Here is a 26,043-nt window from a genome sequence, read left to right on the forward strand (position 1 = left end):
GCATTACTGGTGCCATCTGTTTAATTCCCCGAATGAATCATGACAAGAAGTGCACATCATTTCTGGGTCAGGATCAGTGAATGTTTATTGAAGACCAACAATCATATAACAGTGTGGACAGGCTGTAAGAGAAATCTTACCTCTGAAATGTGTAATAAAATGTCTACCAAGCAAGCTCTATACATGTAACAAACATGAAAACTGTTGGGATGTTAGCAGGGGGGGAAAACTGAAACTAAAATCCAATCTCCACAAATTGTGCACACTCAATATTCTAACAAACACAATGTTTATATATTAAATGCCATACTCTTCTCAAACCACAAAGACTAAGGGTTAGAAATACTTCAAAATATACTATAATTGGGTACAAAAAACAAATCATTTGGTGTTTTGATTATCAACAATGCACTTGCCTTCCAGTTTCACCGCAACGCCACACGGGTAATTTGTAAATCGAACAGAATCAAACAGGCTGCAGGTATAGGTTTCCCCAAAACAACCAGAGGCGGGGCAGTTATGACAGACTTCATACAGTGTTGAAGGATGTAGTGTTGTCATTAACAAAAAGAAAAGAGATAACATAAAAATTTAAAAAAAAAGCCAGCACTACACAAAACAGGTGCCATTTTCCTGGACACATGACAAAGTTAATCTCCAGTGCATTGCAAGCTTAATCCAAGACTTACTAGAGGCTGTAAGTGCTTAATCAAAATTGGTGGGATGTTTAAATTTGTGACATATTCTAAATGGACTTGAAATGTTATGAAAGTGTGACGCCAGAATATTTCTTTACACGCATCAAATGATTCCAGGGCTCTCGAACAGTTGAACAAAATGTTAATAAAAAATATGGTGAAATAAATATCACATAAGTGAGATGATACCACGCCTGTATCATAACTGGTCCAAAACCTTTTAATATAAAAGGTGACCAACATCATCCATTGAAAAAAAACTAATAGTAAAAAAAAATCTCCCGTCTGGTTGGAAAACAGACACACGTTTCTTGTATTTTCAAGGAAAACGGCAGTTGGAAATGGAAATATGGCATGTTGTAAAAGGTGCTCTGGACCTTTTTAGTATTGTAGGACCGCAGTTAGTTGTAACGTTTAGTTATAAAACTTCATCCAGAAGGCAGTAAAGTCGGCTTGAGGTGGACTTTTCCTGCACGCCTCTGCTAATGTCATGCGGATATAATTATGTGTATATAATGAGAAAAGCTGTCAAAGTTTGGGTTATTTAAAAGTCTTATTCCTAACCAGACCTCTGGATTAGGCTTGCAATGATCACCTCTCATTCCCATATAAAAAATGACCATGTTACATGCCACTGATCCAGCTCCCCTGAGTTGTTTTCATCTCCTCCTCCACATATGCACACTCCTTGGAGAGTGCTTTAGAAGTGAGGATAAAACTATCCCTCATCGGTCTATTTCTACCACCACTACTGTTATTAGTGGCGGTGAAATTGCGCTTACAATGCTGGAGCTGAAACCTGGGAGCATGATGAGAGGCCATCTCACAGTTGGAATGCACAACTTGACATTTCCTACTGTATGTCTGACCACACCCTGTTATCATTCTGTCCATCTGAGCTTAATCCATATATACATCAGTCATACACACTCTGTTACACTCACAACATATTTCAACTCGTTACCGTCAAAGTGCAAACACGACAAATTAAAACATAATAGGTACTCTTCCTTTGCCTTTAGAAGGCAGGAGAAAGAAAAACATTCTTCATATTGTCAATTCTACGATTATAGCAGCCTAAAAGGATAAAATGGAAGCTGAATAAGGTGCTTTAGCTTGTGCCTTCCTGGTGCTGTGAGGGGGGGGGGGGGATAGATGGTGCGAGTGCATAACACTGATCTCAGGCCAATTCAGCTCTTTCTCAAAGTCTGGTTTTACAACTTGATGGAACAAACTAAACTAGTCGCTGATCTGCATTTATGAACAATTTCTAGCTACAGCACATACTGCAGGAAGGCGGAATGGGACTGGAGGTATGAGGGACAGGGGATGGGAGTCCAGGATCAGGAGGTGGGTGTTCAGGCAGACAGGTTGTTGGCCAGCTCAATGAGTGCCAGGGCACCATGGAGACGCTCTCGTTGCTCCTGGAGACGGCGCTTGGCGGCACCTCCTCCCTGGCTGCCTTTCTCCTCCTCTGCGGCCTCTTCCTCTTCTCCGTTCTCTTCATCGGACTGGAGGAACTCCATGGGGTCCTGCTGCTCCTGGTCCTCTGCTCTTGCCTTGCCCTGAGGCTTCACCTTGGTGGTTGTGGGGGCACGCTGCTCACGGGTTTGCCAGTACCTGCAAGGAGAGAGAAGAGTATATTAACATACAGTGTAAGCAGAAAATGACATTAAATGTACTATGTGTGATGCACTGTGCAAAACGTGGGTCCTGACACAAAACAGGCCACTTCTGCTCAGTCCACCTGCATATTCACTTACTTTGCCAGCCACTCTGCCACAGCCTTGTTATCCACAGACTGGGCCTTCCCCAGGCCCTCCTTTGGTTCCTCTCTCTTCAGGCGGGAGAAAGGATGCTTGGGACAGTGACGGTTGGCATGAGTGAACCGATTGCCACATCCTGCAGAGAAAGCAACAGGTATGAATACATTTAGTAAGCCATTGCACGCCATGTGTCTCTGTGATTAGAATAGCTAAGAATAAATCTCCTTTTTCTTGCTGTTGTTGTTTAGCATGTTAGTAAATTCTGGTGGTGATTTTCAGCTTGCACGTTTATGTCATAACATACAGTTACACTGTCAGGCCTGTGTTTAATGGGTACTTTCCAAATGCTTGAAATATAACTCAGCCAGTAAAAAAGCTCCACCTGGCCTCACTAACTGAGCCACATTTCATGTCTTTGGAAAGTACCTGAAAGTGAAAGCTCATGAAACCTTGACTTTGTATTTTTTTTCTTCCAAACAGCTTCACTTAAAGAGCACTCAGTTGAATATCATGGTCTTCTCCAAAACCCACCTTTCTCAGAGCAGACAAAGGGTTTCTCTCCAGTGTGCAGTCGCTGGTGCGTCTTCAGCTGACCGCTCTGGACAAATGCCTTCCCACAATTTGGGTAGTCACACAGATAGGGCCTCTCTCCTGGGGGGACATTGTTCAGACCACGGTATTGTCATTGTTTTACAATTCAGTTGTCATTACACAGAGCTGCTCCTGATACACACAGACAGCACACTCATTTCAAATGTGAACACTAAAGCCAAAAAAATCATAACAGTTGCTGCTCTCACAGAACAAGCAGAGCTGTCCCCCATCCTGTTCAGTCACTGTTACATATGTTTTAACAAGCGTTAACGCGACCTTTCCTGCTTCTAACAGCATAGGAAAAGGCATTATTGAATCACAGTACATCCACCTGTTTCTCTAGGCACCTGTCATTTGACTATACGATATTCTTGATATTCACCGCTCCTCCCTCCCTGTTCTCACCTGTGTGTGTCCTCTTATGAGCCTGAAGAGACTTCTCTCGGGGAAACACTCGGTTGCAAATGTTACACCGAATGCGGCTGGATGAAGTCTCCCCCTCACTTATGAGCTCCCGGACGGTGTCAGCCCGTGGACGCCCTCTGCGAATACCATCCTGACAGCAAGAACACACAGTTTTCACATTAGCCACACCATCAGCACCTTTTTTCCGATTGAACAGCAGCCATATGTGGCAAATAATGTTAATACTTATTTTATATGCATATGTATTATAAAGAAATATTCAATACAAAGCAACGTAATATCAGTCATAAGATAACTAACACCGGGGCAATTAAAAAAAGGATACTGAATAAAAAGTAAATATCAACATCATGTACATGATTATAAGAATACTGTTGCCATTTTTGTGAAACTTTACTGTTGCCATATTGAATTGCAACATTATATCAATCGTAAGTTCTTTCTCTGAGCTCACGTGTTATAGCAGGATGCACGTTTGTCCATTATAATTCATTCACATCCGGTTACATTTTTGGCGCGCGACTAGACGTCATGTATGAGCAGCTGCTCCAGAATCAGGAAGTAACCAGGGTTTAAAATCCACCATGTCACACCCTAATGCGCGGGCGTTTTTTTAAATGACTCTCCATCTCGGCCATATTAAGCCCGACTCCAAACATAATTTCTCTGTTTTATGTGGTGCCATCATGAGAAATTAATAGTGAACCTCTAGACTGTATTCATATTCCACAACGACTCAGTTTGGAAAAGTTTGTGTCTTTAAAAGATGTCAGTATGGCCAAACGTGCACGCTTTTCTTCTCACAGCCGGTGTTATTACAAGTAGTTGAACGTAGTGCAAGTGTTGTTACAACTTATAAATACTGTGTTATTTGTGTATTGCTGTGTTGTCAACAGTCTCAAACTATAAAAGAAATAAGCATGGCTATAAAATACTACTCAGTCTGTGCAACAGCATCTGTCCTACCACGCGCTATATTCAGCAACATTACGGTTAAAATAATCTGAACCTACCCTGATCTGGTCGGGTGAAGGCGCTGTATCCGCTTCCCTGGCCGTCTGAGTCCCGGTAGGCGACGAAGCCCCGCTCCCTGAGCCCGGGCTCAGAGTCACATTGTGGGCGTTCTCCCCCCATTTCCACGGGTAGACCATAAAGTCGCTGAAACCGGGGCTTGTCGGCGTCAGGGCTTCCGCTGCCCTCGGTTTGATCGGGGTGGTCTTGATGACGGACACCAAAACTCTTTTGGGCGAGTCGTTGCAGAAGATAACGTGCGGGTGCTTGTTGTCGGCCATTGTATGGATGTCAAACTCCGGTGTTAGTTGCAAAATAAAGCAAAAACAGTAAAAGTTCTAACTGTAACTGATTATTTTAACAGCAAACAAGTTATAAGTAGTGCGCCTTTTCAGTCTGGGGTGAATATGTCCTTCATTTCCAAAGAGGAGCAGACAAAAACCTTGAATCCGTTTCTTCGCAACCAAATTGCCACAAAGATGCAGACAGATATGAGGATGATGGTAAGTTTCCCTCTTCACGCAGTGGGTCGTCTGAACTGCCTGTGTGCGCCCACAGGAACGTTGTCCCGCGTTGCAAAATCGCGCCTGAGCAGTGCACTAACCAATCGGCTGCAGGGATCTGATCCCACGTGTCACTCGTAACCAATGGTAGCAGCTACATAGATCTACCGAGTAAGCCCGTGGGCCAATAGACAGGGCAGAGGGAGAGCTGTACGCAATGGTTGGTCAAGACGTTTTTGTCCAATGAGATTTAAACAATTGACGCGCGCTCTTGCACGCTGACATTAAGATTGGCCAATGAAGACGCACAGAACGAGAGTTCGGCCACGACGAAGCCAATGAGAGTGAAGGGCGGTTAATTTTACGTTTCAGGCGAGCAGATGGCTCTTTCCCGCGCTGAAGAGTCTGTTTATGTTATTACATTTTTGGTCAGTTTAAAGGGAAAAGAAACGGTGGCCCAGAGGCGCCAAAGTTACGTAATCATTTTAGGGCGTAAATACTTGAACAAAGAGTGTACTGTGTGAGAGAAAAAGAAAAAGACACTAAGGGTTATTTGAAAATGTATTTGTGTTGAAGTGGTGTAAATTAGAAAAACTACAATTTAACCCTAAATTGTATTTTTTCATGAAAAATCCACATAAAGCAGTCAATATGTTGTTTCAAAAGACTTTGCATAATAGGTAGGTACAATCTATACACAATAGGACCTGATTTTAATGTAGAGGGGACAGCTCAGAAAACATGCCTATAAATAACTGAAATAAAATGAGCTGTTTTAATTATGCACTGGTGCAACAGAAACCATTGTTATCACCCTGTCTGTTTTTTTCAGTCATTCACTGTTTCACTGTAGAAAAAGCCACCCAAATGTATCCTACTGCACTGTACAGTGTGTCATTTAAACATTACCCTGGTCTAGTATGCCAATAGAGAACTGATTTACTAACAAATGCACAATGTTGTGCTGAATTTAAATGTGCTGTTGCTATTTTGGATCATTAATAATCTATGTAATAACCTTTGCATTTCAGATTGAATGCCATACACTGTCTTGTAACAAACATTGGCAATTTTGTGACATCAAAAAAAAACCAATCATAATTTTCAATAATTTAATGTGAACTTGTAGCAATGGTAATTTCCCTGGTATTAAAGTCTGTGCACTTAGATTCCATTCAACCTAACAAGTGTAAATGAAACTTCCTATGGGACCTCATCTGTCCCCCTTTCCAGGATTTCCTTACATGCATTAATATTAACATAGTAAATTTTAACTGTCTGTACATTGGGAGCATAGCTTGACAGCACAGACTTGTACTTTCCACTCTGACCACTAGATGGAGCTAGTTTTCATTATGTGAAATATACCCTGACTCATGCTGCTAGTGAGTGACTCAGCTTAATCAGGTTTGAGATATGCTGATGAAATATTGTTTCAATATATGGATCTGAGTATTAAAGTATGTTTGTACATTCATAAGGTTATTTCATAAATATCTGTTGGATGGTCACTTATCAGATAATTAATGGAGTTAAATTAGATCTGTCAGAACAGTATTTAAACAGAAATGCATGCAGTTTGTGAATCATTTTGGAGTTTTCATTGATCCAATAAGTTTAGTGCAAGCTGACCCGTATGCAAAGGGATGTGTAGACTTTGATGCAATATCCTTCAGATTGTACATGATATGGTGAAGTTAAAGACTACTTAACAATCACTGTGTTCCCAAACACAGCTGAGATCGATGCCTCATCAAATGTCTCCTAAAATGAAAGCAGACCTATGACGACTGAAATGTAGGCTACTCATAAAGTACAAATGGGCCTGCATCAAGCTGCTCAATAGGAGTGTAGGAGGCCTTAACTCATAGTTACTGTAAATAATGTAGTTAATAATAACATAAAATGTTGAAAATAAAATAACTATTACCCCTATATAATAGGAGTAATAAGGAATACAAGGAAATAATGTTTTATAACTGTAGCAGCTAGCTCAACTAACGTTAGCTGTAAGAAACATGATACCTAGCTATCCACTGAACTATACAATTGTATTAATCTCTATTAAGATAAATGTGCGCCATAGCCAACTTTAGATTAATTACCAGCTGTCAAACCAAAATTAGATATTGCAATTTTTACTGTAAAAACAGAAATACAAGCTAGCTATTAACTGCTCCATTTAAAATGTTCACTCATAATGTTAGCTATCCTAATGCTAACAGCTAGCTTCACTGAAAAATCATTGATCATCTTCAGCCAAATACTAACGACTTAACGCTAATGTTACATTATTTTCCAGTGGTTAGTGTTTTTTTCATTCATCAGTGTTAATCAGTTTTAAACAAAACAAAATAACATTTCAAGATCTATAGTAAGTTAACGATAGCTTGGAATCGGCTAGTGCCATTTATTTAACCTAAGAGTGTTTTATGGTTTCATTGTTGAATGTTGTGTATTTTTTTTTTTTTATCAAGGATACTTTTTTATTTAATAAATAAAATTCCCTTTGACTTAAGTCTCTGTGCCAATTTGAGCAGCAGGACCTGACTAAGCAGAGAATAATCTACCAGCCCCCTGGCAGAGCACTGGGCCAGGTCTGTGGCTGAATATTGATTAGTGAATATCCTATTGATGAGCAGGGGGCGTGGCGTCGCTTCCTCCACACGTGCAAACATTTAAAAGTGTCGACAAACTGCTGCGGCCATTTGTTTGATGTTTGCTGGGACAGCAAAGTGCCCTCCGCAGCTCTTTTCCGTCTCAGCTGGGCAGGCGAACGCTCGTCCCTTTTTTGTTTTGCTGTTTATTATTTGCAAGATATGAGTTCATCTTGACGTGCGAGTCGCTCTTTCTACACTGCCTTGTTTCTTCATCATACGCAGGCTAAAATGCTGCCGGACGCTTTCGGTTGTGTTGTGGCGAACAGGTTCGGGAATCTTCTGGATGACGAAGCGGACCCGTTCGACTTGATGAGCGAAGTGGAAACGATGAAGGAAAAGAAGAAGAAGAAAAAGGAAGATGAGGAGAAGAAAGGCAAGCAGAAAAAACCTGGCCAGAAGGAGTCCCAAAGGGACAGACGCCTCCCCCTCGCGTTGGACGGTCAAGACCCGGTTCCAGGTGAGCTAACCGCTGAGCTGCACGAGTCCTAACACCCCCCCAACCCCTCCCACCCAAAACCAAAGTATTCCGGCCGCTGCTGGTATTTCTAGATTGGATGGTCCAGCCAAGAGTGGTCAGTTTGCTCAGGCTTTGTCAGCTGCTGATGGTGCAAGGTCAGCAAGGCTGCTGAGCACATGTGCATGCTGTCAGGGTGGGTGGCTGTGGGGGCTTGTCTGAAGCCAAATTCCATTCTCCTGATTTTATAACACGCTCAAAACTGAATTTAACTCCACACTTTTGTCCTGACATGACACCCAGCCATTTGCTGATTCAGTTAAAAAATATATGGTGTTACAGACTGTAATAGATCAGTGTTTCCAACATGGGCTGTGAAGCTTGATTTTCTCGACCAAACATTTAATGGAGATCAAATAGGAAGTGATGAATCACAACACAATCTGTGTCTAATGTATCGCGACCTCACTTTCTGTCTTCAGTCCGTAAGCAGCAGCAGGCTCGTCCTGGAACGGTGACGGAGAGCAGAGATGGCAAAGAGGAGGTCCAGAGGGGCACGAAGAGAGCTGCCTTTGGGGAGCGTAGAGCCAACCAAGAGGAGTATCCACAGGAGTTTTCTGTCTCCAGGTATGTGTTCTCATACAGGCTGAGGCTCTGCATACTGGTTTCCTGACTCAACACAGGCTTGGTTTAGTCTGTACCACCACTGACAAATATTTGTCCGAATTACAAGCAGGGTAAACTGCTATTTTGAATGAAATGAGTAAAAACAGGTGAGTAAAAATAAGAGACACAACCAGTGATGATGTCTGGAGCAGTAATCCATCAGCTGGGTTTGAAATGTCGGAGTGGTCACAGGAACGAACTGAGTTTTCATCTGATTGGTCCCCAGGCCTTCCAGTAATGCAGACTCTGACTTCAGGGGCAGAGGGGGGATCAGGGGTAGGAGAGGAGCAAGAGGCGGGGGTGGAGGCGGAGGCGGAGGCGGAGGAGGATACACAAGGAACTCGGACAACTTCAACCCGAGGGGCAAGAGAGAGTATGATCGGCACAATGGAACGTGAGCCTTTCTGTTCATATAGCAATCCAGTTTAAAAAGCTTGTGCTCTTATTGTTGTTGTTGTTGTTGTGGTTTTTATAATGTTGTATTGCTTTCATTGCAGAGGTATATCTCCTGAGGAAAAGAGAGGAGGCAGGGGACCCTGGAACTGGGGTTGTGTTGAGGAAGCTGCAAGGTAAGTGAACTTGGATTAACGACATGGAAATCACAACTTGTACGCAACACAGATTCGTTTCTTTTTAACCATGTCCCTATTGTGAAGCGAATTAATGGAGGTGACATCTGATGCTCCAGTCAAATCTGAGGAGCCCCAAATACCTGCAGATGAAGAGAATCAGCATCGGTGAGTGACACATAAGCATCTTTCTATAAAAAAAAAAAAAAAAAAAAAATGACATCACATCACCTGGTACAGTGGTAGACTCATCAGTCAAGAGTGACAGTTGATGAGTCTGGACTTTTTTTTTGTATTGACACAGCGCAACAAGTTGCATAAGTTACTACTGATCCAAAATGTGTAAACAAAAAAACAACAAAAACAAAAAAAACAAAACAAAAAAAATCTATTTAAGGTTTTTTAATGTATTTATTTATGAAAAATACAACTGCTAGCTCCGTACCAACAATACTGGCATGTTCGCCACAAACCCTTCATGTGGCAGGGTCACACTATATTTAGTCTTAAAATATAGAAAAGTCACAATAAAGTGGACTGACAGATGGCGTTTGTCCCAATTACCATAGAGCAATGGAAGAGGACGGGGAGATGGTGGTGCAGGTTGCCATGGAGATGACCCTGGACGAGTGGAAGGCCATGCAGGAGATAAGTCGTCCCAAGGCGGAGTTTAATATCCGCAAAGCAGAGAACAAGATTCCCTCCAAAGCCAAGGTCATCCACCAGTCAAAGCACCTGGAGGTAAGAATGTGAAGCACTTTGTGGAATCTGTCAACAAGAAAACTAAGAACCCCTGATGAAAGCGCAGCCGTGAGCTTGCTGGTGGATTCATCCTGCAGTGACGATTCAATGTAACGTACAATTGCAAGGCCTTCAGAAATGTGTTTATGAGGAAGAGAGTGAATCAAGCTGAGGCTGTCTGTCCTGTGCTCGGCTCTTTTCACAGTCCAGGCTTTTCCTGTCCTTTCCTCTTGGCCAGAATGTCAGTGTTTTGTGTGTTTGCCTCCAATCTTCAGAGCCTCAAAGGGACTGTGGAGGACATGGATGACGGCAACTTCCTCCGCAGGTCAGTGAATGATATCACCTCCCTTATGGACATCAATTTTGGGAGTCTTGGGCGCCCCAGCCGTGGGGGTCGAGGAAGGGGAGCACGAGGGGGTCTGACAAGTCGCCCAGAGAGAGCCATACCCATATTGGAGAGGGTAAGTTCTTGATTCTTGGCCCGCTCTAATAAATGCAAATCAGTCTTGTGGTGTTAAATCAATGACTTGGTGGTTTGCATACGAGTCGCATTTTCCAAAGTGACGGCATTTGTTTGATTGGGATTTTCTGCACTGTAATCAATGTGCTTACCACATAAAGTGATCTAAGAAGAAAATCAACACAATCCTCCCAGAATATTAGGAACATGTCATGTAATTAGTGTTAAAAACACTGTTCTCCCACCAGGAGGATGATCTGGCTCCAAACCCGGATGACCCCGAAGACTTCCCAGCACTATCAGCAGGAAGATAACTGACTTCACTTCTCTGGGTGGATCTCCTGTGGGGAGTATTGGTTGCACTTGAACACGTTGCTAAAAACAAAAAAACCAAAAAAAAAAAAACCAAAACCCCACTGTTCTCATGTTTCTGCTGTTCTTAAGGTTTGGGGTTTTATTGTACTTGATTTACTTTGTTCTATATCACCAAAGGCACTGTTTAGCATTTGAGTCCCAGAGAATAAATGCTTTTGCAAGTTTACTTTGAAGCTGGATTTATTTACTGAAAGTAACACTGGGATTATGTGAACAATAATGTATGTGTACTCAGCTGGGCGAGCAGGTTAGAGTCTTAGTGTGAGTCTGCATGAAAACTAACATTTTATCAAAAAACGTGTACATGTTATCACAGTGAGGTCAGCTTGATGCTGCGTTAAATGCATCTTGGTATGTTCAGCATACGGGACAAAAACAGCCAGAGATATACTTGGAGTACATTTATTTAAAAAGTGTGATTCTATGTGCTTCAAGCAAGTGTCTTCAGTGGATTATGAACATGAGTTAGACAAGGCCCCATCAGGACCATTGACTTATTACCTAGCATGATTCAAACATAGTACAAAATATTTAAAAAATACAAACTGAGTATATCAAATGTTGACATATTTACAGTCTTGAAATACAGTAGCAGAAAAGCTTCACAGATAAATGACAAGACAAGCCAGATATTGAGAATGGAGGTACAAATATGCACGGTATTGTATAGACTGCTCGCCGATAGAGACTCGACTAACACCCGAGAGCAGGTTTTTATTCCAAGCTCCCGGCCACATCCATCGACAAATTTTTCTAACTGAAGAACCTACCGTCTTATAAAACCAGTATATCTGCTGCACAGTGCTTGGAGTCACACATTCACATGCCAGTCTGATAGCTGCGGGTCCAATCTGATGTTTGCTACTGCATGCTTCAGTTAAGGAGGAACAACCAGACAATGACTAAAACTATCAGTTTGTTTCATGATGCTGTTACAAATATAAAAACCAAAGTGCCTTACAGGTAAAAGAACTTGTAATCAAACAATCTAGTATAAATGATTTACACATCACATTAAAGTTTGTTCCAACCTTTTTCTGAAACTTAAAAATCCATTGAATGAGTAGTACAGGTGTGTAGAAGTTGGATTTCGTGTAAAACTTGTCAGGATTTCCAGATCCACAGGCTCACCGCAGTAGAGGAGCTCTAGCTTTGGGAATGGAGTGACTGAAGGAAACAAAGACAAAGTCAGTGTTAACAGGGGCTGATTTTGTTGATTTACATTGCAATATTAATCAGTCAACATTTGTTCATTCATGCAGTCAATGTTTACGCACAAATCATTCATGCCTGTAAGAATTCATTACGGGTAATTACAAAAATGCCGTTTGATAACAGAAAATACAGTGAATGTAGCACAGAAAGTGAAGAGGAGACAGATACCATAGCCTGGAAAATCGAATTGATTGCAAAGAACTGCGAGCTTTACGTCCTCTGGAGACAGTGCGTCTGTTGCATGTGAGAAATGTAGAAGAGAAGGAAAGAGAAAGGAGATATAAACGTTAAAGACTGGCACCAGTAAAGGATGCAGACATGGACACAGAGGCAGAAGACACAGTGAGCAGCAGAGTCCAAAGAAGCTATAGCCAGTCGTCCTCTGAAACCCCCTGTTCTTAGAGAACATGCAAGGAAAGCAGTAGAAGGAAACAGCAGGGAGACTGAGGCGGGTGGAATTTCATTTGGGCCAGATTCACTGAATGTTAGTCCTGGACAGTATCAGGCTATACGTAATGTTAGTACAACATATAAGTACAGAGGAACTGTGGCTGGGGTGCAACAGCATGGTTTAAATTAAGATTACAGACAACCAGTTTAGTTAACTACATCTCAAATCGACTATGTTGAATGTAAAGCATGGTAAGGAGTTTTTTTTAACTGCTTAACAATACAAAAAAACAAAAGCAGCAAGCTGGAAAATAGCAAAAACTATTTAAAAACTCCTGACTTCTGTTTTGATTTGACATATTCGTGGTTTACCCTGCCAGCATAAATCCAAAGAGTAAACAACTGAAACCGTTGTTAAAGGTTTCCATGATTTAGCAGGAAAAGTAACTTGTGCAAAAACACCCTCAAAGACACTGCCCTGCAGACATCTCAACTGTCAAATGATAAAAAGTGACATCTACATTGAATCTTGCTTAGTCCTAATTATGTTAAAGATCAGATTGAAAAGAATTTACTGATAAACCACAATTAGATTTTCTTTAAGCATTTAATCCATGTTGATGCACCCCAGCCTAAGTACATTAAGTGATTACAATCCAAGCACGGTCTGTCTTGAGCATTAACAGGAGAAAGGGAGAGCGCTGAGCCTCTGGATTCTGACTGGATTTACACAGACACCAATGAAGTGATCTTTAACAGAGATCTGCTCATGCTATGGCTGCCGAAACGGAGGAGAAACCATTGAAATATGACTTGTCCTGTTTGAGCAGCATAGTGAACATATGCGCAAAGAAAACCGATGAGTGAAAAGTGGATTTCTGTTTGTGTGCAAATGCTGCCCAAGTCTCCATATGGCTCAGAGGGAGTCTGAGGGAGCTTGCCTGTAGGTGGACCTGGGCCATGTTTAAGTTGATGAGAGTGCCTGTGTTGGCTGTGGCACCGGTTGTGTCTCTATGGCTGCCACATGGCTCACAAATCATTGCGTCTCTGTCGCCAGCCACTACATGCAAGTTGCCTAGGGACCTGACCAGTCTGGTGTGGCACAGGGAGCTGGCAGAGAGAAGGGATGCTGTTAATTTACTCCACAAGGACCCATGAGTGGCTATAGCCTCTTGGTTGCTTTTCATCTGAGTGTCAGCTTCACAGAAAACACATCCAAACAGAATTTAATGTAGTAAAAATGGCATCAACTCAGCACAGTCCTGGATAATAGAAATAAAGGGTAAAAGGGTGCAAATATTTACACAAGGGGAAACAATTGAGAGCTTAATAATTCTTACACAGTTTTGTTAATTTGATAAAATAACAACTGAACAAACTCATCCAGTTCTAACTGTTATATTTTCTGGTGTATATAGTTAACTCAGAACAGTTAAACGTTCATTTTTCTACTTTCAATCAATACTGATCTCTTTTGCCTTTAAGCAGAAACACACAAAAAAGCTGCTGCTGCTGCTGCTGACCTGATGTCTGTCTGGGTAAGTAGCACTGCCCCTTTTACTTCTTGTGTTGCTCAAGTGTAAAAAACAGCCACTGACCTTCCTCCTACAGAACCAGGCAGTGAGGTTCTGGTTCTCTTCCTGCTGTCCGAGTGGTCAGACAGAGCCAAAGGGTTAACGCCGGTCTTGCAGCCCTGAACACTGGCCTGCAGGATGACCGTGCTGCAGAGGAGACAGACATTCATTAACGTGAGCCGTGTCTAACGTCAGAGCGCAAGTATGCATGTTGTGTGTGTGTGTGTGTGTGTGCTGCAAGCTTTACCTCAGGGACTGTGATGATGACCTGGTGTGAATCTTATTCTCTTCTTGTCTGTGAAAACACAAGTAACACAAACGTGAAAAATGTGGTTTAATTTTATATATTAAGAGATCTGAGAGAAAGGTGACAGGACTGGAGGCAGACTGTATGGAGATGAGTGAGATGGCTTTAAAACTCTGACAGCATGGCACTTGAGCACAGATCATTATCGCAGCGTCAGCAGCCAGGTAGGATTAGTAAAGCCAAGACAGTACCAAAAAAAGCCACAGGGTGGCACTAAACAGCTTAAGAGGGACCTGACTTTCCTTTTCACAAAGTTACAGAAGGCTTAACTGTCTGGCAGGGTTTAATTTTAACCACAGGCACTGCAGTCCACACAATAACCAGCAAAGCATGATGTTTAAAGATGACAGGATGATAAGAACAGAATCATTATGAACAGAAAATGGAAACAAGGCAGAGGCCTCGGATGTTTTTTTAACTGGCTCTGCTCATCAGCTCTTAAGTTTACTGTGCTTACAGAAGGAATAAAGTAACAAGAGGATGATTTTGAACAAATTTCTGATTTGGTTTGGGAATTAAAAAAGAGACTGGTGTCTCACTTACAGCATTCTCAGTTAGAGCTCCAGAAGGGGGGCAGGACAGGTTTTTTGGGGGGCTGACGGGCGGCAGAACTCATTGAAATCCTAACCCGTCTATACAGAAATGCAGGATGGAAGAAGGGAAGCCATACACAATCCACCACAGGGCAAGGCTACACAGGGAGGAGAGCAGCATGGCTACCAGCCATCTGAAAGGAGGACAAATCCAACAACAAGAGCAAACGGAAAAAAAGGGGGGAAAAAAAGGAAGGAGAGACAAGAGACGTCCAGGCAGGACACAAAGCCTCTGATGTTCTGCTTTTCCACTGGGACTGGATTAGATAAAATACCTTTCAGAGAGCCTCGCATCCAACAGTGCCAGTCAGCAAGTTTTTGTTCTTGACTCGCTCTGATGTGTGAGCACTTTGCTGTATACTTAGAACCCAACTGATGTGGGAACCCTGAAGTGCTAAAAGATATTTGAGAGTTTAAAAAGCTGATTATATACTGGTTGATGTTCCATTTTTACACAAAAGCTTAGTGGTTGATACCAGCCTGCCAACATGTCTGTCGAGCTTTAACTTTGTTCACAAAAACAAGTCTAAAAATGGAAGAAGTATCCGTGATCAAATTTTGTTCTACAAAAGCAGACCATTTAAAAAGGAGGAGTAAGCAAAGCTCACGTGGTACGTGTGCACTGATCCAGTCACATAAGCAATGGAAAAACAACAGGCAATTGACAATGAACCCGGCCCAACATTAATTACATGTTAGACACATACATAGATCGAACATAGAGGCATGTCCATGCGTGCATGTCCAAGGGTTTCATGCCTGTTGCCATGCATGAAAAAAGGCAGAAAAGATGAGAAGTTTTCATATAATCTTCGTTCTAAACGTCACTGGAATTCAACATGCGCCTCAGTGTTACATCATAAAACAAACAGTGGAGCCAGATGGTGAAGTTCAGCTGGAAGCTAGATGTTTGCGTAGCAACGCATACCCTGATAGGGCATATGGCCAGAAGTGCAAGCAAATCTCCTCTCTGCCCCGACTCCCTCCTGAGAACAGATAAGTACCCATTTTCATCTCGCTACCTCCTCAGAAGCTCACATATGTAGTTTTATATCCTTTGAATTAGGATGAGGATCAGGAGGAATTTACCACCCCAACAACACCGTTTAAAAATTAAACTCAAAACACCTCAGTCAAGGATCACTCTAACATCCTATCGGCAGTTTCCATAAACGCCTACAGCTTGAGTGGTTGAGCAGGCAAGTGAGCTAGTTTACCCGACAATAAGAAAGTACCTACTGCACATCAGGACGTGGACCAAGCCTCCCTTACCACTTGTTTCTTTCCTGAGAAGTGCAGAGTCACTAGTGCAAGCCAAGCACTAAAACATTTAATTCAACTAATCCAGATCTTGCATAAAACCGTGATTAGTTGAATAACTGCTGCTGTTGTTAACAAGTACAGCAGGCTCAACTTGAGAGCTTCACTGTAACTCAGAGGATATCTCGGATAAGCCTCGATATCAAAGCAGAACAGCTCAGTGTGTCCATGAGAGGCAGATAATGAAAGGCGTGTAAAAGCATTGCATCCACTAAGTGCATATCCACTTCACACCATAATCATCCAGTGAGGGAAGACAAAAAAATGAAAAAAAATAAAAATAAAAAAAGAGGACAACTTCAGGTCAGCCATACCGTTCACTGGCATAGCAGCCATTTCTACAGGAAGAGGATGTCAGCTAGAAAGGAAGTGACGTGCACTTACCTCCATCATACAAAACCTCACATCCTCTCTCTGTTTTTCCTCTCCCCTCTCTTTCTCTGCCTCTCTCTGCTATCTTTTCAACGGCAGGCAACACATCGGCCACACCGCACCCATGAGGCTGCAGCAGAACACTACCACCTGCCTGACATGGGACAACAAAAGCCAAAGCCATATGGGTACATGGGCAGCGGCCAGTCAACCATCCTCAGCCATGCTGACACCCAACCTCCCCGCGGCTTGATTTACATGGGCACAAATGAAGCGGACTTTATTCATTTAGGAAGTGACAGGGAAGCAAAGAGAACCGGCTGGTCTTATGTTTGCAACAAAGAGTCACGATGACTTGACATAGTGACAAATTTGGAATTGAACTTGTGGTACTGTTTAATTCTATGTATGTTTTCCTTTGTTTGACATTTTCAAACTGAATCTGTTTCAGGCTTCACGGCTGCCAAACGGTGAGAGTGCACTTTTATCGCTGCAGAGAAAGAGACTCTGCCAAATGTTTAACCGTTGATTCTCCCACTTCAGGTGTTCAGCATCACTGAAGCATCATTCTGAGTTGCTGTGACTGCGCTTCCCACCCCACAACCTGACATCACTCTAACTCTGATCGAGGCCAGTTCTAACATTCTCCTGCCTTCAATCATAGTCTGGTTTAAGCCTGAAGTCCAATGCGCCACTTTTTTATTTGTTTATCTGCATAATGTTGTTTAGATATTTTTCAAGCATGGAGCTTTGGTATAAGGTGCTATGGGCATTGACATCCTCTAATATACCTCCACAGTCTTGCACCACTGAATAAGCCAATTTAGAGCTCACCAAACCTACAGTAAAGCAAATTCAGAGATCATATCTTTAACGTCCACATCTTTGTGCCTTTCTAAATCCAGCCTTCAAGAAAAATGTTTTTTCTGGAAGATTGTGTGTCAGATAACTCCAATCCAGCCCTCCAAACAACTCTGTCACCTTAATATTTGACCCGCTACTTCGACTTAATTGTTCATCCTCATCACTCGCTGATCAGAGATGAAAATGGGATGACTTATATTACACCTGATCTGCATGTGATTTAATGAAAGGGAACCTGAAGAGGACGCAGAGACAGAGTTACTGAAATATTACAGACAGGGAGAAGGAGGGGGATGCTGCCAGGCTCCTTAACTCATAGATTATGATATTGGGATGAAAATCGCCATGTATGGGTAAAGAAGAGCAGCGCTAACTGATTAGCCAACAGCTGACTACCCTGAATAAACACTGAGGAAAGGAGAACGCTCATCAAACTTCCTGGTCATTAAGAAATCCTAATCGTTCAAATCATAAGTTACTTATGATTTGAAAAACACTGCTGTACACGTGTAATGGTCCGAGGGACGGACGAGGAGAGGCACTGCTCATTTTTCAGTACTGAGACACGTCGGCGTGATGCATGACGGCACTTCCAGGCTGCCTGGGAACTTACGATAGAGAACCTGAGGACGATCTCGCCTGCCTCTTGCTCTTCAGGGCACGCAGTTTATCTCCCTGCGTGAGACCGTTTCTCTCCTCTTCATCGTTATACTACAAAACAAACAAAAAACAATGAATAGCCAAAGGGGAGGTTAAAAACACGCAGCACATTCTGGACCTGAGAGGTGCATTTCAAAACTCACCAGCTCCATTTCCTCTTTGTTGGACGTCCTGTTCTTGTTGCTCCCGTTGATGGTTATGTCGTCCACTCCAGACAGGATCCTGGTCACGGCCATCTTGCCATTCTCTCGTTCGTTTAGCATCTTCTCCCGGAAGACATCTCCCTCTGCCCACAGACTGTTCTGCTTCCTGATGTACAAAATTTCAATGAAGCACATAAAATAAACTCATTTTTCCTGCCAAACTGCCACCACCATTATTATTCTCAGTTCTCAGCAGATCTGCCCCCACATGAAGGTCCTGTGATACACAAGCCTGTTTTCTTAATCAGCATCTTGCTATACGGGTCCCACACGAACACACAATTTCTGCTTAACAGCTTTGTTTGTTTCCCATGAAAGATTTTCTGTTTTCTGTTTTTGTCCTTGCTGGTTTGAAGCTTGTTTAGTAAAATTTGATGAATCCTGATGAAGCAGAGTTTCTGGCTCTTACACTCGTGATAAATAATTTCATTTCATTTGAAACAAGCGACACTGCTTCAGTAAACACCTACTCTTCAACAAAGTTCTGCTGAGGTCCAATGATGGACCCTGGTCGGCAAATCCTTATCCAGGCAATGGCCTCTGCAGCAGTCAGGCGGTAATGTTTCATCATATAGCAGCCAATCAGAGTGCCAGTCCTCCCCAGACCAGCTAAAAGGGGGAAAAAAAAGTGGGCGTGGCATTAAATTGTGCAAGAAACCGCATACTGAGCATGGTTTAAGGAACTTCAAATCAAACCACAATCAGTCAGAAATGTCTGACCCAGTAACTTTCTTTCAGTGTAAATGTAGGTTAGAAATCTGACCTTTGCAGTGGACAGCAATGGCTCCTTCAGCATTCTCACAAATGTTGAGGAACTTCCTGACGATGGAGTCGTTAGGTGTGCTCCCATCCACAAAGAACAGGTCGTGATGCTCGAAGCCAGATTCTGTGAACCGCCTGGCATCGTACATCTTCTTGTTGAGCCGGATGATAGCGGTGATGTTATGATTCCTGAAGTATGGGATGTAGGCCTCTGGAGCGTGCAAAGGGTACCCTAAGGCAAGAGAAAACACATTCTGGTGAGTTTAGGAGGTGTAAAAATGAGGTTAGACATAGTTTTTTTTTTTTTCCCCTAAAGGTGCACCAGAAACTTACCATTCTCTATTTTGGTTTTCGGATGAGGCCCGCTGAACGCGAGGAACTTTCCTGGGATGATCCAGTTTAAGTCACCGTTTTCTGCCCTCTCATAGTGCTCATATTCTTCCACGTCAAAGTTAGAGAAGTCGAGCCAGCCGTACTGCAGAGCCTGGTGGATGTTTGAGAGGGAGTTAATTTCATTAGGGGCATGACACAGCAGGGAAGACAGAGAAATAAATAAATCTTCAGAAGACGCACCTTGTGAATGGCACGAAGGCAATCTAAGATGTTCAGATTGTACATGCAGGTTCCAAACGAAGCATCTCTGAAACAAAAAATATGAACAAAGAAAATAGTCAAAGAGTCTTTATCAGAACAACATACTAAGATCGCTTTGCTTTCCATGTGTACTTCATCCTTTTCAACAGAAAAACTTGATAAACAGATAAACGATGTTGATAGTGCCCAGTCTGAGCTGCAGTTTATCAAATGACAGATATGTGCAGTGATAGTCATCTGTTACCTGAATGGAATATATGTTGAATTCCTCGACACTAGCAGACTGTAGGCCTCCTCTGGCATCATGTTTAGATTCATCACCTTTAAATACAAGAGTCCAATCAGCAAGTGCTTCTTGTATTACACGCTGATATAACTTCAAAAGCTGCAGGTCACACACGGACGCGTTTGTACGCCACTTACCGCGTATGATCCGATTAGGTAGGCAGCATTGACTTGTTTCTTTTGATCTCCACAGGTATAAAATATAATCTTCTTCCTTGAGAGTGTAATGGACTGTGCAAAGACATTAATAGCAACAGTGTGATCAGACATGTGACACACAAATATACAATGTCAAATGGAGACATTAAACTAATCTGCAATGGCTTAATAAAACTGTAAATTCCTCAAGAATAAGGACTAAGTTTGGACAATCAACACGAGACATTAAGTAATAGAGCTGGAGAGGCTGAATCATCTGTGTCTGAGAGACATTTCAAAAAAAAGTTGGCCTGTATCGCTAATCAGTGTGCAAAAAACTTGAACCTTTAAACTTTTACCTTATTTTTCCTACCTTGTGCAGGTATAAACACATATTGATTAACCTGGGTTTTGCTTCCCAAACTCTTTTCCAGGAAGTGCAATTAAGAGCAGCAGCGGTTTACTTTACCTTGAGCTTCTTTGTCAGCTTGCAACAGAAGCGATAAAACATGGCCAGGTTAAGGGGACCAAAGTCCGCATAGAAGCTGAGAGAGGGAGGGAAGAAGACGAGGATGAAGAAGAAAAGAGTGTCAGAGCGGCTATTTATGCAACCCGCTACGGTCTCTAGGGAAGTTTCACTAGAAAGAATCAGCTACCTCAGACTGAAACAGTAAAAACACTGACAGAGTAAAAACTATATTTGGAGGCATTTGATGCAAGAGTGGGTCAGTCAGAAGAGGACAAAACACTGCAAAGACACGAGGTCTTTTTCTGTTCCACTAGCACAAAAATGGATCTGAAAGGTCAATCGTGCCCTCTCTCCTGAAGCCAATCGAACAACATCCATGCCCTCTGCTGCAAGCTCTACAGCTTTGTGGCATGGTGCTCTTATTTGTTTTACTTGCTTTCATTTTCACTACAGTTGTGGTTACATGCATCTCCTCCAACAGTTAAAAAGGGTATTTTCTAGCAACAGAGACGTGACCTTTAAGCTAGAAAACGTTTAATTGTAAGAAATGATTAAGAAATATGTTCTGCAACTTCTGCAATCACAGCTAGATTCACTGATGAAGTGATGTGCTGCTCACACCAGCACCGTGGGCCCATTTAAACCGCAATAACCATCAAACCAGGTCTGTTCAAAATGCAAATATGGAATTAGACTAATGACTTACTTCTCATATGCAAGCTCTTCATCTATGCAGAAACAGTGTTGTTCGGCTGTGCTCTTGATCTTTTGCTTTAATATGGCGAAATACAGTTGATCTGGAGGAGGGAGGGGAGGGGGGTAGGGCGACAACATAAAGAACAGTTACTTGCGTTTGTCATGCAAACATACTTTTGTTGTCTCTCAATTCCCCCAAATTAGCTCCTCTCTGTCCACAACTACTTATTTTACACCATTTCTCGCTACTTACCCTTGATAAACTCAATACATCTTGACGAAACGTCGTCCGCGGTCATCTTGCTCACAGTTTTGAACATGACGCTTTGGGAAACATACGAGGTTGAATTTCTTCACCAAGAGTAAATAAATTTTACACTGATAATTGCGCACAGAGGTAAAAAAGCAAGTTAAAAGCTATAAGTTAAAAAATCTAACGTTGCAAGAAAAACGTTTGTGCGCGTGGTTTAGCTCTTCGACAGAAGAAAGTTACCACTCGAGAAACGAGAGGGAGTTTGGTGTGCAAGTACGCACTCCGCTAAAAATGATCTCCGCCCGACTCCTCCCCCATGATATTTCGCGGGATTCTATTGGCTGCGACAGATGCAGCGCGCTACATAATTGGATAAAGGGCCTGTCAGTCACGCTCTACCACTCCCATTTCAGTTTAAAGTTCTCTACATCAGACACATGATAGGCCCCGGGAACGTTGCCCAGGCGTTTGCTAGGACGGTCCTTCCGTCAATCAAATTCGTGATTTCCACTTCGAAGAACCTCCCTCTCCCAGATTGGAGCTGCGCAGGGATGAAGAAGCAGGAAAAAGCCGTAAAAGATGTGACAGTTATTGCTGGACAAGACTGACAGTGGGCTGACATTTATGACATTATATATCTGACACTCGACCTCCCTGTACACATTCATAACTCACACACAGTCCATAAAGCATGACGATGCATACAAAAGTGAAGTTCTGCTGTAATTTATGGCTCTGCTTTAACACCAGAGCAAAACTGCATCTCGAATATTGTGTATTTTGCGCACAGGCTGCGGAGGTAAGTCGACGCAAACCCAGTGCATTAACGATAAAGGGACAGACGGTGTCGCCATCGTAGATCAAAAGCTGAAAAAAATCAGACTTTCACACACCCAGGTCACTTGAAACGCGCTGCTGTGCTGCGCAGGTCTGCCCTGTGCGTGTGCACACACTCGCCAACTGGGGCTTAAAGTTGACAGGGTTCATCCAGCAGACCCTCTTACCTGTTATCTCCATGTAAACATCAGAGCTTGGCGCCGCCTCTGAGCTGCTGTGAGCTGCACAGCGCTTTTTCCTCCACTCGGCTCGTCTCCGCTCGCTTTTGCGCTTCATTTTCTCTTCAGGGCTGCACGGCGGACATTCCTGAGCGGCTGCCGCAGAGCTCCGCCTCGCAGTGCGGCGGCTTGTCCCCGTTCTGTTGCTGTGTTATTATCGCATGTCTTGCCCCTGCGCTGCTGATGGTCGGTATGTGCGTATGTGTGTTGTAGATGTGTCAGCCGAGGCACAGTCGCCTGCTCCTGCCTCTGTGGTGGCGGTGACGTCTGTGAGCAGGGGCAGGTTTTGTGCTTTCTGAATCCCCTGCATGTGACGTATCAGGATTAGATGTCCAGTGCCCACCCTTCACTGTTCAATAGCAGCAGCTGGATAGGGATAACATGGTGTGGTCCTGTGGTGCCGAGAAGATCCCATCTGGATAGGACTGTGCTGTGGCCAGGAGTGAATGTGGGTAGCATGACAAAAGACAAATGCAGCCAAGAAATAGCAATTAAACTTTATTTATTGTAATGAAGAGTGTGGATATGAGAAAAGTGGGTTTAAGAACAAGACAGTGATATGGAAAATTGCTAACATGTGCACCACTTCTGAAGTTTTCAAAAATATAAACCATGCAACCACCCAACCAAACATAAGACATAGTGGTGTGATGACTGATAGAAAAAGTAGAAAATGTACAAAATTAAACAAAAAACAGTAATATATTCATACTTCTCTTACACACTAACGTCTGCACAAGCAAACAAATGAACATGAGCATCCCTGTGTATGTAATAGTAACATGATGATGATGTGGGGTTAAGCACACTCTCAGGCGACCAGCCAGCTACACGTGGATGATCTTTGGCTTATCGCTGAAGTCCACAGTCTGTTGAACTCCGGCGAGCTGCAGGAGCCAGTTAATGGGCATGTGGTCCAGGCGGTTTGTGTCAAAATGGGAAAAGTGAACTTGAGAGCCTGTGTGAGGGAGGAAAAGGGAAATATTTAACACAACGGAGACAGAGAGAGAAATTAAGATTGAGCATGTACAGATATAAAAGAGGCTACCTGGTCCTGCAATGATGGCTCCACCTTGCTGATGTAGGTCACCCTGGAAGTCAAATACAGGGCTAGTCACGGCCCTCCATATACTCTTCATTTGTCCCATAAAGATACCAGACTTCACATGGGGACTAGGTGGGGCTAAGTTCATTAACATAAACACACAGATGCAAATCTTCATTACTGACCATCTCACAATATGCTGGGTTTGTGTCTTCATTGGTATTGCGTTACCTGAGTCTGTAAATTTCTCCTCTCTCTTCATCCCCAGCTTTTGATAAATACACCTCTCCGGGTCCACGTACATTTCATAAGGATACCCCGTCAGTGAGCAGAAAGGCTAGATGAGATTGAAAACTGAATCAGCATAATAAGAACAAGTGTGGCAAACTGAATTTATGCATAAGAATCACAAAAGTAATTACCTCTATGTGTTGGTGAGCAGACTGACCAATCACAACAAGTCTAATGTCAGCACCCTGCAACAACACACAGTAAATTTGGGATTTTTTGGAATGAATAATTTAGATTCACACCTATGCAAAAACAATTTCCCCTCGGGGATCAATAAAGTAGTTCTGATTTCTGATTATACAAGCAACCGCTGGGGTATTATCTCTTATGTGCATGTCATATTTGCAGTGGTGGTAGAAGTATTCAGAAACTTTACTTGCATTGTACTGCTGTAGTTGTTTAAGGTTGCACTAATTTGAACTACCTTATGTACTGTTGGGTATAATCTACAGCAATGCATCATATTCTATAAAATCATCATATGTTTGTAGCATCGCTGCCCTGTGAGAACCACATATGTCCAAAAAGTCAACTTTCATAAGTGATTTTTACTATATTTTCTGTAGTTTAAGGAGTGGAAGAGTTTCCACAGCCTGTAGAGGAACAGGTTCATTTGGAAATACATGCTTTCCGCTGGACAGTAAGGGTATGAAAAATTGTAAACTGAAAAGTACTCTAGTTAAATACAAAAACCTCGAATTTGTACTTAAAAACAGTACTTGAGTAAACGTTACTGTACGTTCAGTCCACCGCTGCAGATTTGCAGCTGCGCGGTCTGTTGTGCCACCCTGCGGTGCGTTCATGGTCGTGGATCAGGACTTACCTCCAGGGCTTCTTTAGGTATTTTGCTCAAATCTTCCACATACTCTTTACAGCTGTAGCACAGGAAACTCTGCAGACAGACAGACACAGACAGACAGACAGACAGACAGACACACACACACACACACACAGAGAGAGAGAGAGAGAGAGAGAGAGAGAGAGAGAGTTAATAGGCAATAATAATATGATATATAACTTTTGAAAACTCTCATCTTGCACCTATGGGACGTCTCGCTCTCTGTCTTCACCTACAGACACGGTCTGTCCGTTCTTCCTGGTTTCCATCGATACCATGGGAAGTTTTGGAGGCATCTGTCCTGCAACGCTGAAGCTCACCTGTTACCTAATGTGATGCCTTGAACAGAAACACCCTTCGAGGCTTAGTCTACTTAATCTGAGCCTCTGGTGAGTTTACGAATACAACTTTAGGCAGCATAGCCTGTGACTCAACGGAAAGGTTAAGATTTTCCCCTACCCGCACGAAAATTATGACCGATTTCCTGTCTTGATATAATTTCTTGAACCGAACAGAGGCTCCATGTCGGTCGTAAATTAAGCAATCCTCGACTTCTTCAAGGTGAATATCGACAGAGGAGGTCACGATTTCCCGATTTTCTTTAGTGACTTGTCGAGTTATTGGTGGGACTACTTCAGCCATTTTTTCTGTGGCTTCCTGAAGTCGCGCTGCTATTTCGGGAGTTTGAGCTCGGGGTGGAAGAGCTGATGGCTGGAAATTCACGCCCATATGCCTCGTGTGTGTGTGTGTGTGTGTGTGTGTGTGTGCAAGAGTGAGAGAGAGAGGGAGAGAAAGAGGGAGAGAGATGCGGGGGGTTGACACATTTTTATTACGGTACTAATAAGTGCCTTGTTAGTAGTGATGTGTTATTTAATGCAGAACAGAAACTGACACCACCACAGCGACAACAACAGCTCTGCATATACGATTATATAGTTAAAACAACCATTAGCAGCTTTGAGATCTGTGCATGGCACGTTGACAAAACAGGCTGACATTCCTCATTTTTACTCCATAGAATGTGTCAAACTTCAAAATCATTAGAGCCTGTCTTTCCCTTAATGCAGCTCAATAAGGATAGGATGGATTTTAGTAACGCTCCATACTTGAGCCACAGTCACTTTAGGTTGCACCTCACTCAAGGTCCTACAGCAGGCAGGTTCATCCATGGTGGAATGCAACAAGGTGCATTTACT

The 26,043-nt window shown here is 42.7% G+C and overlaps 4 protein-coding genes across 11 annotated transcripts; 1 reads left to right on the forward strand and 3 right to left on the reverse strand.

Annotated features, from left to right (window-relative positions):
- Positions 1–62: 62 nt before the first annotated feature.
- znf367 (zinc finger protein 367) lies at positions 63–5,035 on the reverse strand. Its single transcript, XM_076731736.1, has 5 exons — positions 4,498–5,035; positions 3,464–3,614; positions 2,996–3,115; positions 2,462–2,600; positions 63–2,318 (listed from the first exon to the last, which is right to left on the reverse strand). Exons 1-5 carry the CDS (start codon positions 4,774–4,776, stop codon positions 2,057–2,059), a joined length of 951 nt encoding a protein of 316 aa, XP_076587851.1. The 5' UTR covers positions 4,777–5,035; the 3' UTR covers positions 63–2,056.
- A 2,519-nt stretch (positions 5,036–7,554) lies between these two features.
- LOC143320573 (intracellular hyaluronan-binding protein 4-like) lies at positions 7,555–11,089 on the forward strand. The gene is made up of 9 exons (XM_076730364.1): positions 7,555–7,595; positions 7,881–8,115; positions 8,595–8,739; positions 9,005–9,172; positions 9,276–9,347; positions 9,435–9,515; positions 9,917–10,088; positions 10,364–10,549; positions 10,797–11,089. Exons 2-9 carry the CDS (start codon positions 7,887–7,889, stop codon positions 10,860–10,862), a joined length of 1,119 nt encoding a protein of 372 aa, XP_076586479.1. The 5' UTR covers positions 7,555–7,595; positions 7,881–7,886; the 3' UTR covers positions 10,863–11,089.
- Positions 11,090–11,309: 220 nt separating this feature from the next.
- On the reverse strand, positions 11,310–22,944 carry cdc14b (cell division cycle 14B). 7 transcript variants are annotated; one of them, XM_076730361.1, is made up of 15 exons: positions 22,623–22,944; positions 21,376–21,466; positions 20,670–20,745; positions 20,201–20,293; positions 20,022–20,098; positions 19,757–19,823; positions 19,517–19,667; positions 19,185–19,415; positions 18,892–19,030; positions 18,362–18,527; positions 18,172–18,269; positions 14,350–14,397; positions 14,127–14,249; positions 12,307–12,372; positions 11,310–12,090 (listed from the first exon to the last, which is right to left on the reverse strand). In XM_076730361.1, exons 1-15 carry the CDS (start codon positions 22,729–22,731, stop codon positions 12,051–12,053), a joined length of 1,575 nt encoding a protein of 524 aa, XP_076586476.1. In that variant the 5' UTR covers positions 22,732–22,944; the 3' UTR covers positions 11,310–12,050. The 7 variants fall into 7 exon arrangements, 5 of the variants coding, with proteins under 5 accessions (XP_076586476.1, XP_076586474.1, XP_076586477.1 ...); XM_076730359.1 differs by lacking the exon at positions 12,307–12,372 and adding an exon at positions 13,470–13,638; XM_076730362.1 differs by lacking the exon at positions 22,623–22,944 and adding an exon at positions 21,619–21,905.
- A 245-nt stretch (positions 22,945–23,189) lies between these two features.
- On the reverse strand, positions 23,190–25,577 carry prxl2c (peroxiredoxin like 2C). Of its 2 annotated transcripts, none has more exons than XM_076731343.1 (6): positions 25,307–25,577; positions 24,833–24,901; positions 24,141–24,194; positions 23,950–24,055; positions 23,722–23,856; positions 23,190–23,631 (listed from the first exon to the last, which is right to left on the reverse strand). In XM_076731343.1, exons 1-6 carry the CDS (start codon positions 25,574–25,576, stop codon positions 23,501–23,503), a joined length of 765 nt encoding a protein of 254 aa, XP_076587458.1. In that variant the 5' UTR covers position 25,577; the 3' UTR covers positions 23,190–23,500. The 2 variants fall into 2 exon arrangements, with proteins under 2 accessions (XP_076587458.1, XP_076587460.1); XM_076731345.1 differs by lacking the exon at positions 25,307–25,577 and adding an exon at positions 25,084–25,131.
- Between the last annotated feature and the right edge of the window lie 466 nt (positions 25,578–26,043).

The sequence above is a fragment of the Chaetodon auriga genome, chromosome 5, assembly GCF_051107435.1.
Source record: "Chaetodon auriga isolate fChaAug3 chromosome 5, fChaAug3.hap1, whole genome shotgun sequence".
NCBI lineage: Eukaryota > Metazoa > Chordata > Actinopteri > Chaetodontiformes > Chaetodontidae > Chaetodon > Chaetodon auriga.